The 13,012-nt window shown below is 36.0% G+C and overlaps 1 protein-coding gene across 1 annotated transcript in view; it reads right to left on the reverse strand.

The window, feature by feature from the left end:
• The window catches only part of LOC148949892 (symplekin-like), a 152,365-nt gene that overhangs the window by 23,263 nt on the left and 116,090 nt on the right, over window positions 1–13,012 (reverse strand). Inside the window, exons 13-14 of the mRNA XM_089091983.1 lie at window positions 12,150–12,328; window positions 4,212–4,372 (exon numbers count right to left, since the gene is read on the reverse strand). Of these exons, the coding sequence (XP_088948109.1) occupies window positions 4,212–4,372; window positions 12,150–12,328 (340 nt within the window). The remainder of the gene's footprint in view (window positions 1–4,211; window positions 4,373–12,149; window positions 12,329–13,012) is intronic.

Consider the following 13,012-nt stretch of genomic DNA (forward strand, 5'->3'; position numbering starts at 1 on the left):
GCAAGATTCCTATAATAGAGACTTAAACAAGGGGAGGGATCTTTGAAACTGTATTTCCTAACGTGGGGTCCGCAAGATTTCTATAATACTTACCATCACTTCCTACAACTTTTATATAGTTTATCCTTTTTTTTTCCTTAACATCTCCATAAATCCGTATGTACGTGCTCTACTCAAAATGGCAGATCCGTATCAGCCAATATACAGTGATAGCGTTTTTTTAATTAATAGTAAATCAGAAGCACACAGAAGCACATCAGAAGCACACAACAGACTTAAACAAGGGGAGGGATCTTTGAAACTGTACTTCCTAACCTGGGGTCCGCAAGATTCCTATAATAGAGATTTAAACAAGGGGAGGGATCTTTGAAACTGTATTCCGTAACCTGGGGTCCGCAAGATTCCTATAATAGAGACTTAAACAAGAGGAGGGATCTTTAAAACTGTATTTCCTAACTGGGGTCCGCAAGATTCCTATAATACTTGCTATCACTTCCTACAACTTTTATATAGTTTATCATTTTTTTTTTCCTTAACACCTCCATAAATCCGTATGTACGTGCTCTACTCAAAATGGCAGATCCCTATCAGTCAATATACAGTGATAGCGTTTTTTTAATTAATAGTAAATCAGAAGCACACAACAGACTTAAACAAGGGGAGGGATCTTTGAAACTGTATTTCCTAACCTGGGGTCCGCAAGATTCCTATAATAGAGACTTAAACATGGTGAGCGATCTTTGAAACTGTATTCCCTAACCTGGGGTCCGCAAGATTCCTATAAGAGACTTAAACAAGGGGAGGGATCTTTGAAACTGTATTTCCTAACCTAGGGTCCGCAAGATTCCTATAATACTTGCCATCACTTCCTACAACTTTTATATAGTTTATCCTTTTTTTTCCTTAACACCTCCATAAATCCGTATGTACGTGCTCTACTCAAAATGGCAGATCCCCATCAGCCAATATACAGTGATAGCGTTTTTTTAATTAATAGTAAATCAGAAACACACAGAAGCACATCAGAAGCACACAACAGACTTAAACAAGGGGAGGGATCTTTGAAACTGTATTTCCTAACCTGGGGTCCGCAAGAGTCCTATAATAGAGACTTAAACAAGGGGAGGGATCTTTGAAACTGTATTCCCTAACCTGGGGTCCGCAAGATTCCTATAATAGAGACTTAAACAAGGGCAGGGATCTTTGAAACTGTATTTCCTAACCTAGGGTCCGCAAGATTCCTATAATACTTGCCATCACTTCCTACAACTTTTATATAATTTATCCTTTTTTTCCTTAACACCTCCATAAATCCGTATGTACGTGCTCTACTCAAAATGGCAGATCCCTATCAGCCAATATACAGTGATAGCGTTTTTTTAATTAAAAGTAAATCAGAAGCACATCAGAAGCACACAACAGACTTAAACAAGGGGAGGGAGCTTTGAAACTGTATTCCCTAACCTGGGGTCCGCAAGATTCCTATAATACAGACTTAAACAAGGGGAGGGATCTTTGAAACTGTATTTCCTAAGCTTGGGTCCGCAAGGTTCCTATAATACTTGCCATCACTTCCTACAACTTTTATATAGTTTATCCTTTTTTTTCCTTAACACCTCCATAAATCCGTATGTACGTGCTCTACTCAAAATGGCAGATCCCTATCAGCCAATATACAGTGATAGCGTTTTTTTAATTAATAGTAAATCAGAAGCACATCAGAAGCACACAACAGACTTAAACAAGGGGAGGGATCTTTGAAACTGTATTTCCTAACCTGGGGTCCGCAAGATTCCTATAATAGAGACTTAAACAAGGGGAGGGATCTTTGAAACTGTATTCCCTAACCTGGGGTCCGCAAGATTCCTATAATAGAGACTTAAACAAGGGGAGGGATCTTTGAAGCTGTATTTCCTAACCTGGGGTCCGCAAGATTCCTATAATACTTGCCATCACTTCCTACAACTTTTTATACAGTTTATCCTTTTTTTCCCCTAACACCTCCATAAATCCGTATGTACGTGCTCTACTCAAAATGGCAGATCCCTATCAGCCAATATACAGTGATAGCGTTTTTTTAATTAATAGTAAATCAGAAACACACAGAAGCACATCAGAAGCACACAACAGACTTAAACAAGGGGAGGGATCTTTGAAACTGTATTTCATAACCTGGGGTCCGCAAGATTCCTATAATAGAGACTTAAACAAGGGGAGGGATCTTTGAAACTGTATTACCTAACCTGGGGTCCGCAAGATTCCTATAATAGAGACTTAAACAAGGGCAGGGATCTTTGAAACTGTATTTCCTAACTGGGGTCCGCAAGATTCCTATAATACTTGCTATCACTTCCTACAATTTTTATATAGCTTATCCTTTTTTTTCCTTAACACCTCCATAAATCTGTATGTACGTGCTCTACTCAAAATGGCAGATCCCTATCAGTCAATATACAGTGATAGCGTTTTTTTAATTAATAGTAAATCAGAACCACACAACAGACTTAAACAAGGGGAGGGATCTTTGAAACTGTATTTCCTAACCTGGGGTCCGCAAGATTCCTATAATAGAGACTTAAACAAGGTGAGGGATCTTTGAAACTGTATTCCCTAACCTGGGGTCCGCAAGATTCCTATAAGAGACTTAAACAAGGGGAGGGATCTTTGAAACTGTATTTCCTAACCTAGGGTCCGCAAGATTCCTATAATACTTGCCATCACTTCCTACAACTTTTATATAATTTATCCTTTTTTTCCTTAACACCTCCATAAATCCGTATGTACGTGCTCTACTCAAAATGGCAGATCCCTATCAGCCAATATACAGTGATAGCGTTTTTTTAATTAAAAGTAAATCAGAAGCACATCAGAAGCACACAACAGACTTAAACAAGGGGAGGGAGCTTTGAAACTGTATTCCCTAACCTGGGGTCCGCAAGATTCCTATAATACAGACTTAAACAAGGGGAGGGATCTTTGAAACTGTATTTCCTAACCTGGGGTCCGCAAGGTTCCTATCATACTTGCCATCACTTCCTACAACTTTTATATAGTTTATCCTTTTTTTTCCTTAACACCTCCATAAATCCGTATGTACGTGCTCTACTCAAAATGGCAGATCCCTATCAGCCAATATACAGTGATAGCGTTTTTTTAATTAATAGTAAATCAGAAGCACATCAGAAGCACACAACAGACTTAAACAAGGGGAGGGATCTTTGAAACTGTATTTCCTAACCTGGGGTCCGCAAGATTCCTATAATAGAGACTTAAACAAGGGGAGGGATCTTTGAAACTGTATTCCCTAACCTGGGGTCCGCAAGATGCCTATAATAGAGACTTAAACAAGGGGAGGGATCTTTGAAGCTGTATTTCCTAACCTGGGGTCCGCAAGATTCCTATAATACTTGCCATCACTTCCTACAACTTTTTATACAGTTAATCATTTTTTTCCCCTAACACCTCCATAAATCCGTATGTACGTGCTCTACTCAAAATGGCAGATCCCTATCAGCCAATATACAGTGATAGCGTTTTTTTAATTAATAGTAAATCAGAAGCTCACAGAAGCACACCAGAAGCAAACAACAGACTTAAACAAGGGGAGGGATCTTTGAAACTGTATTTCCTAACCTGGGGTCCGCAAGATTCCTATAATACTTGCCATCCCTTCCTACAACTTTTATACAGTTTATCCTTTTTTTCCCTTAACACCTCCATAAATCCGTATGTACGTGCTCTACTCAAAATGGCAGATCCCTATCAGCCAATATACAATGATAGCGTTAGAATTAAAGACTGTTACGTGAAATAACAGTTGTGTTATTCATATGTTGACAGCTAAATCCCCACCTCCCCTCCGCCTTTGACCACCCATTGTGTATTGTTTACCCAACAAAATTTGAACTTTCTGTTCATAATTTTTTTTTCTAAATTGTGTTTTTATTTTTTAGTCATGAGACCAAATTATCCATGTGTTTTTATTGGGTCCAGTTCCGTTATAAATTCCGTGAGTTTTATTTGTTTTTATCCTTTTGAACGTTTTCAACCTTTTTGAGTTTTTTTTTTCTGGCCCATCTTATTATGTTGTTTTTCTGTTTCCTTTTACTGCATTTACTTATTCTGAAGTGTTAATTTGGACTTGTAATAGTAAAATTTCGGAATTAAGTTTTATCTTATCTTAAGAAAGTCCTAATAAAATCAGACATTACCTCTTTCAAAGCAGCTTGAGTTAGTTTAACTAACTTGGGTAGAATGTTCAAAATTTCGAATTTAGGAAGGGACCCTAGTATGGGTATCAAAAATCGAACATCAGCTGCTCGTTCTTTGTATGCTTCACGGACTTTTTCAATAAGGACCGGTGAGGGGTGAACTGAAACAAACAAACCAATTTATATATTTCAAAACGTGATAATTTAAAATAGCATATTGTTTACAAAAAAAAAACAACAACAGGAAAACCATGTAAAAAACGACCTGACACCAACAGCTGATGATAGTTGTGGGTAGCAAACAAGTTACATGCGGCGTCTTATACTTCATCGCATACTGTAATTCTTATTACTGCTTGTTAGCCCATCAAAAGGGCCTCTAGTGTGTATGTCTCCAAATACATTATATGACATTTTTTGCAATTTTTCTGAGTTACACTTGATAGGCAAATTAGCAAAACTTTTAGTATCCAGCAATTTGTAAGCTGTTGCACTGTCTTAGAACATAACGAAGATCTCCCTATCCCTATTTATGCTTAGGGAAAAACAATTTGGAAGACTGCTAATCAATACAGTGTTTTTGATTTAAAGGAGACGATTAAAAGTGATTTTCAGATAAATTTGACGGTTCGGTGGAATATGGAAAATGGTTGATCAATTGTAACTAGTGATTTTTGTCTGCATTTCTATGAAGATCATCCTGAAATCCATCATCGAATACGATACTGATGATTGCAGCGATATCGGTTTATCACAAGCACGATCACAAACCAACTAAAAGCCCCCCTCCCCACTCCCGAAATAAAAGAGCGCGAGGAGCATGATCCTCAACTTGAGAGCTTAAAATGGCTCTCCAAAATTTATAAATGTTTTAGTTGGGTTTTATTCAATTCAAATGGTAAGTCCTGTGAATAATCAAAAGTGAGCTTAGGGTTTATTTTGACGTTCAGGGAGCTGTGGAAGTGGGCTCATCAGTTGTGACTGCAGCGTTTTTTATTCAATTCAAAATGGTAAGTCCTGTGAATAATCAAAAGTGAGCTTAGGGTTTATTTTGACGTTCAGGGAGCTGTGGAAGTGGGCTCATCAGTTGTGACTGCAGCGTTTTTTATTCAATTCAAAATGGTAAGTCCTGTGAATAATCAAAAGTGAGCTTAGGGTTTATTTTGACGTTCAGGGAGCTGTGGAAGTGGGCTCATCAGTTGTGACTGCAGCGTTTTTCTTTTCATGTGTAGGTTGACCTTTGTTTTAAACACCTCATCACGCATGGTCTGTGCGCCTTACGAGAAAACTGCATGCTTGTTTTTATATTTTCATTATTTTTCTAAACAAACGGATATTAAAAATATAAGCTTCAATGTACGTTATTGCAACTAACTATAGTAATACAGTCAATCATACAACTTTCGCTTGGAAATAGAAAATAGCCAAGCTCACCAAAATGTGCCCCACCAATATACTCATCTAACTCACAAAAATAATAAGAAACAATAGAATGATGGTTTATGCCAAAATATAAAAACAATCCTAGCTAATCTGTTTATTATACTGATCCTGTGCAGGGTCACCACCCCTCCCATGAATGGTCGAAGGACCTCTCTCCCAAAGAGACAAAAAAAAATCCTAGAAACACACTTTTCCATAGAATTTTATGACGGGTTTTAATTTTTATAAAGCAGTGAATACAATAAAATAAACACTTAATTAAACAAAAATACTCCAAATATTTCGGCCCCACGTCCGGGAGCCTTTCTCAACGGAAAAAAAAATAAAAAAAAGAAACAAAAAATGTTCTTTTTAAAAACTTTAAATTACATCAAAATAAAAACATACTAAACACATAAAGAGAGAGAAAAAAAAAACAACAAAAGAAAAAATATCAATAAATAGGAAACAAAACTCACATATTAAATAAACACTTCCATTCACTGGCGTATAAACAAAATCGAGTGTCTATATTGATTCAAACACGCCTCCTCACAGTATATAAATTGAAATATATTAAATAAACACTTCAATTCAGTGGCCTATAAACAAAATCGAATGCATGTATTGATGCAAACACGCCTCCTCACAGTATATAAATTGAAATATATTAAATAAACACTTCCATTCACTGGCGTATAAACAAAATCGAATGTCTATATTGATTCAAACACGCCTCCTCACAGTATATAAATATATTATACGCCAGTGAATGGAAGTGTTTATTTAATATATTTCCATTTATATGCTGTGCTGTGAGGAGGCGTGTTTGAATCAATATAGACATTCGATTTTGTTTATACGCCAGTGAATGGAAGTGTTTATTTAATATGTGAGTTTTGTTTCCTATTTATTTATATTTTTTTCTCTCTTTATGTGTTTAGTACGTTTTTATTTTGATGTAAGTTAAGGTTTTTAAAAAGAAAATTTTTTGTTTCATTTTTTTCTTTTCTTTTTTTCCGTTGAGAAAGGCTCTCGGACGTGGGGCCAAAATATTCGGAGTGTGTTTTGTTTAATTAAGTGTTTATTTTATTGTATTCACTGCTTTATAAAAATTAAAACCCGTTTTTCTTGCTTAATTTTTCGTAAATTGAAAAGCAGTGTGGTCTAAGAAATTATTTAATTTTAAAACATTTCAGTTTCAACAAATAAAGCTTCAAAAGTTTTTCACAACTGCAAAATATTTACTTATTGTACACTAGAATCGGTCAAAATTTAACATAGAAACGAGAATATTACCAACTAGTTTTTTTTTCAGGGGATTATTTAAAAAAACAATAGATATACGTAATTTATTTTTGGTTTAGTAAATACACCTTATAGAACGTTTACCCTCTTGTTACATTCAATGATAGGATTGTTAAATTTTAGCAGAATCCTTATTAAAAATTTATGAATGTTTCAAAAAGCTATTAAAAATTTTAGTACTTTTTTAATAGCTTTTATCAACAAAGTACATTTTTTAATATCAACGTTTAAGTTCTCCTTTGTACTTTGCTTGTTTTGTTTCTCCTTTGTACTTTGCTTGTTTTGTTGCTTGTGGGTCGGAAAATGTGATTCTTTTAAAGATGGCCACTTCATATTATGATAGGTAATCATACATTTTAAGCATAAAAATGAGTTTCTGTTCAACTAGATCAAACACAAGGTTGGATTGTAGCTTTATTTTAAGCCAAAAACAAAAAGGCCTAATTTGCTGCCTATCGAACAGTGTCGTTACATGCTCGAATAAAACTTTTCTGTGCGCACTATTATTTATTTGTAGGGGTGGGGGTGGGGTCTTTCCTGTTTACGAAAATTAAAGGGAATTTTGCTACTTTCCATATTTCCATAGAGGGAATAAATTTCAAGGATCATAAGAAATATACAGCTTGCGAGATCCATAGAATGTTCTTTTTCATATTTTAAACTATTTATAATTAAAATAATCTTAACAAATGTAACAGATTGTGGTCCCATTAAAAGTATTTACTTTGAAGTATCCCTTTCTAATAGATTTGATTAATCAAAAATTTGATACTCTCAACGGCATTCATTAGTATTGGTAATTCATATTTGATCCATAATTTGATCATTGCAATACAAATAAATAAAATAAATATAAAATTAAACCTGCGACAAAAATCAAGAAAACTACAAACCAACAATTTTGGTTTTCTCATTTTTCATCTTAAGTGTAATTATATATTTAATTTACTCATTTATGTTGACGAGGACGGCTTTTTACTTCGGCCAAAATATTCAATTAGTTTCTTGTACGATTCACTGTTTTTAAAATTCCTCATTGGATTTTACTGTTTATTGTTTATATAAAGAGACGGCAGTGGGGTCTTCGTCGTTATTAACGAGTAATACCCTTAATGACGCCATTTAACAAAATGTCGCCAATTACCCTTAATGACGCCATTTAAATTTGAAAAAAATTTATACATTTGCTAACAAAAGTTCAAATATTTCGGCTTCACGTCAGGACACCTTTTCAATGGAATAACAGAAGAAAAAAAGAAAAACTAGATTAAACACACACTAGAGAATAGCCTAAAAAAGCGAAAAAAAAAACACAAACACTATACAAAAAAAAACGAATAAAGATACGTGCTTACCAGTAATGGTTTTCCACACGTGCTTGAACTTACCATTAGGTAAAATGATAGAAAAGAGGAAGGCGAAAAAGTTCATATTACTAAGTAAAACTTATGATTACTATTACTAAAATATTGGGATTGACATCTATCAGAACCATTCGGCTAACTCAGAAAAATGTAGCTCATGTATTTAAGGAATGTGCTAATTTTGGGTACTGTGTTTCTTCATACAGTCATTTTGGTATTTTAAATATTGGTCAATTAAATCATCACCGGTTGTATATTTGAGTGATATTGTACTAGCCTATTTCGTTGATATATTTGCCACCAATTCTAATTAATATTCGTATCATATTAGGAATGATGAAAACTAGCATATGAAAAAAGAAATAAAATGAGGTAGCCATACTTCGTCACGTATGGGCGACTCCCTGGAATAGCCTTTCGGATAATGTTTGAGTTTTCTTGGACAATTTCTTCAGATAAAGAAAAACATAAAAAATCACTTCTTAGCAGTAATGCTCGACGAGAAAAGGTTGTCGACAAGTATCATGGCTCAATTTTTCTATATTGAATGGTGTCATTAAAATGCTCCGTTTCAAATTCAGCAGAAGCACAACCTATGCTGAGGCACCGCCTCCATTGCTGGGTACGTGTATAAGGTGTTTCGACTCCATTCCTGACCCAAGTTATGCACTGGCCCTTAGAGTATCTCGTCCTTTGTTGGGCAAACTACCCGACAAGGCGTTTTTACCTGGTTACAGTGCATCAAAACAAGGCATCAGATCAGACTACCTACCGTAGATGGCTTTTGTCGCGCCCATAGACCAGTGAAACGGACATGTTTATGGTAGCCCATTGCAATTTACGAGGACTTAGAAGTAAATTTGACCGGTTACTACATTTGCTGAAATCTGTCAAACCATTTATTATGTGCATTACTGAAACAAATCTCAACCAACACATAGATCAGCATGGTTTCCATAAAGTGGCATACGCACCTAACATGTGACCAAGTATGCATCGACGGTGCCAAATACGGAGGAGGAGGTGTCACCGTTTATCTGCAAAAACATATACCCTATTCATGCATCAATCTTCCAAATTCAGAGGGCGAAGAACTTGTGTGGGTTAGGATGACCCTCCCAAACAAGCTTGTATCATCGGTATTACACAAAACCCTACAATCTGCTAGGTCACCAATTACCTTGAAACCTTCTTCGATTACATTCTTTGCAGATACAGTAAGTCTGTCATAATCCTGCATATAGATTTCAGCTTCCATCATAGCGTATGGCTTCGAAACTAATATACTTATAAAAAATGGTCAGATCTGTGTCATCTATCTCTTTCGTATGTGCTTGAGCAAATAGTCGAATTCAATACCCCCACGGCAAAAACAGGTCATCTCGTCTTGTTTTTTTCCTTACGGATCACCCTGACTTATTTAAGAGTGATGCTTATGGCTCATAGGTGACCAGGTTGCCGTCATGACGCGAGGAAATCTTCGTGTTCCTTTTTCAATAAATCACGAGCAACTAATTTAGAAGAACAAAAGAGGAGATTAGGATGGCTGAAGAAACACTTAACTAAACTAAGCACTGAACTAAGCAATGGAGAGCCTCCCTCACTGAAGAAAATGGGAAGGCTGCAGGTAAGTGCGACCACGCCACTGGCGACTATATCAAACACTATTTTCCATCGACACATCTAGGTGTCCAACAAGAACAAACCTTGGTTTAACGCCCACTGCAAAAGTCTATCCGAGTAAAGCAAAGTGCACAAAAGCAATAGCCACTCCGAAAGAGCAAAAGGAACGCACAGATACAGTTCACACGATCCGGCAATCCCGAACTCAGTACGGGAGAAATTCGCTCCCAAGCTTCAAAATGCTTCTGCGAAGAGATGATAGAGTACTGTCAAAGACGCTTTACCATCATCTCAAGTAAATTCAATTCCTTTTCTAGAAAATTAACTATTTTACTGTCGCGCAAGATCCACAGGCAAAGACTGAAGTGCCAAAATAGCTGGACCTTGTCATCGCTTTTACGGCTGTGTTTTCGCTCGGGAGTCTTTCAGCAAACACAGAAATTTGCCCATGTCATCTCAACACCTAAGCCAGATGGTGATATAACGCGTGTGGGATAATATAGGCCTATTTGTCCCTTCTCCTTAGTTGGGAAAGTATACAAAAGCGTTTTCAACCATAGTCTTTATCAGCAACCGGAGTCAAATTACTATTTAGGTGACCCCCAATATGGTTCTGACGCTTGACTGCCTAGTATCCCATTACTAGGAGTGGATCAAATGTCAAGCGCAAGGATACCAAATCAGGTTACTGTCATTTGATACAACTAAAGCCTTCGACAGAGAATGACATCGCAACTTAATAAAGAAACACTGCACGTGCAGTTTCCGTGGATGATTTCAAAGTGATCAAGTTTTCTTTCTGCTCACTCGTTGCAGGTTATTCTTGACGGTTTCACTTCCCACGATAATTCAATAAAGGCATGTGTACCTTAGAGTAGTATCTTAAGATCTATGCCAATCTCCTTATCTACATAAATGATATGGGAGACAAAATTTCAAGCCCTCTGCATCCAGAATAGGGCTAATAAGACCAGTTCAGTAATTCCCATGACTGTCTAGCCTCGGAGTGAAAGATTTGATGCAGCGCTGATGGCGGTTTTCCACTAATCAAAAAATTCACCTCCTTCTGTAGAGCTTACTCATAATGTGCGTCCTCAATGTGCAAAAGCAAGACGAAGGCACATAGGTCGGTACAATTATCTCAAGATTGACATGCTAAGAACTGAGTAATCGAAGAACAGCTTCGCTCGACGATGCACACCAATATGGAATGATCTTTCTGGGGACGTTTTCCCTAAAAGTTCCTCTGTCGACTCCTTCAAAAAAGATTCAACAGACATTTGCCATTCCGTTATGGAACAAGGTAAAAGAATAGCTGCATATCAGAAAAACTTAAAAGCATATGGCGCCACAAATTTAGCAATAAAAGAAATTATTGTATTTGTGCTCTTCTTTTTGTTCTTTTGAATTTTTCCATGTGTCTGTTTCTTTTCTTTTTACTTGCGCATTATTAATTTAATCATTTGACCATTTGCGCAAAGTTCAGTCGATTTAGCAACGGTTATTCATTTCATGTACGTGTTTTATTATATGGACTCATGAAAACAAAGATGTTATGTATATATATTCCTACAACAATACAAAATACAACGAAAAACTTGGACATAACCCCAACTGAAGTACCATGACAAAAAAAAGAGAAAAAAAGACGAATAAAAAAAAAGTCAAGTTATATCCAGACATGATACATAAACACGAAGGGCATTTCTCAAGTCAGCGGATTGAAATCAATTAAATCATTTTCGGGATCAGATTCGACCACGTTGGTTTTACAGCTGACAAAAGTTATTAAACAGAATTTAATGCAATAGAAACTCTATGTGCATAGAGCCATAGTAACAATAAAACGGAGCCTTATGGAAATATTTAAATCCGAGATCCTTACTAGGTTATATTGCTTCACCCCAGAATTCTCAAGCGTTTTCATAGCTTCCCCCCAAAGTTATGGCTTCAAAAATTAAAATCCTTAAAAACACGGCCGTTAACACGAAATTTATATTAAAATATAAATTTTACGGAAATTTTGAAGAACACTGAGCTTTGAGGAATGTCTTCAGAACACCAGAACTTCCATTCTGGGAAATTCAAAATTCGACTACTTGTCGAAAATTCGATGTTGATGCATGTCAACCTCGCAAATTCAGTCATAGCCAAAGCGCTACTAGGTTGATAAACTATGAGGCTTACTATACACTGTTGTTCCAAACCTACAAAATATTACCTCTTTCAGTGACTACATGAAGTACTTTGGTTATAAAAGTCTCTGTTCCCTCGGGGCAAGTTTCAAGCAGTTTGAATAACTGGGGTGATTCCATATCCATACTTTTCAAAGGTACATCAAGGTTCTTCAAGATAGTCCGCTTTACGTCTGGCACTGCATTAGCAAAAGTTTTAGCCAACCTGAAACAAAGAGAACATGAACAGAAATCTGAAACCTGATTGTTACTAGGCTTTTTTTGTGGATGCATGCAGCAGAAAAATATAGAATACGATTAGGATATTTATTAAATGGAGAGGAGGGGATTAAAGATTTAAAAAATTCGTTTTAAGACTCAAATGTGCCCAGTTTTAGGCATTGCATTAAGTTTACCTTAGTGTTTTTTTGGGGGGGGGAGGGGGGCCTAGGGTGAAACATGGAAGAGTAACTCCCTCCGTTCTATACCTCTTTATGCAGAGATTCATGTGTCTTGCTTCTCTGGGTGACTTTCAAAATCATCAAGAAAAACATCATACAGCTTTCAGTAACCAGACGGTCAAACCATTGCAGATAAATAAGTTGTCATTGTCACACATAAAAATTAAACATTTCATACATTTGACGAATTGGCCAAAATTTAAGTGTTTCTTTTTCCACATAATTTTTCATGTCATGTTGAATTTTGGAACCCAAGAAATTTCCAGGATTTTGTTGGAAATCCTGGAAATTAAGATACCAATTGAGGTATCACAGAATGTCAATTAACACTTTTTTTCTTCTCTAGTGTATGTAAATGTCTTGTCACGACAAAAGTTTATTAAAAAAATCATAAAAGGCACAATAAAAATACTTTTTTTGTTTCTATTTCTTCTATTCTATTTTACATA

Source organism: Artemia sp. Qi Xiang Cuo, chromosome 7 (assembly GCF_049724085.1).
Source record: "Artemia sp. Qi Xiang Cuo chromosome 7, ASM4972408v1, whole genome shotgun sequence".
In the NCBI taxonomy this organism is placed as follows: domain Eukaryota; kingdom Metazoa; phylum Arthropoda; class Branchiopoda; order Anostraca; family Artemiidae; genus Artemia; species Artemia sp. Qi Xiang Cuo.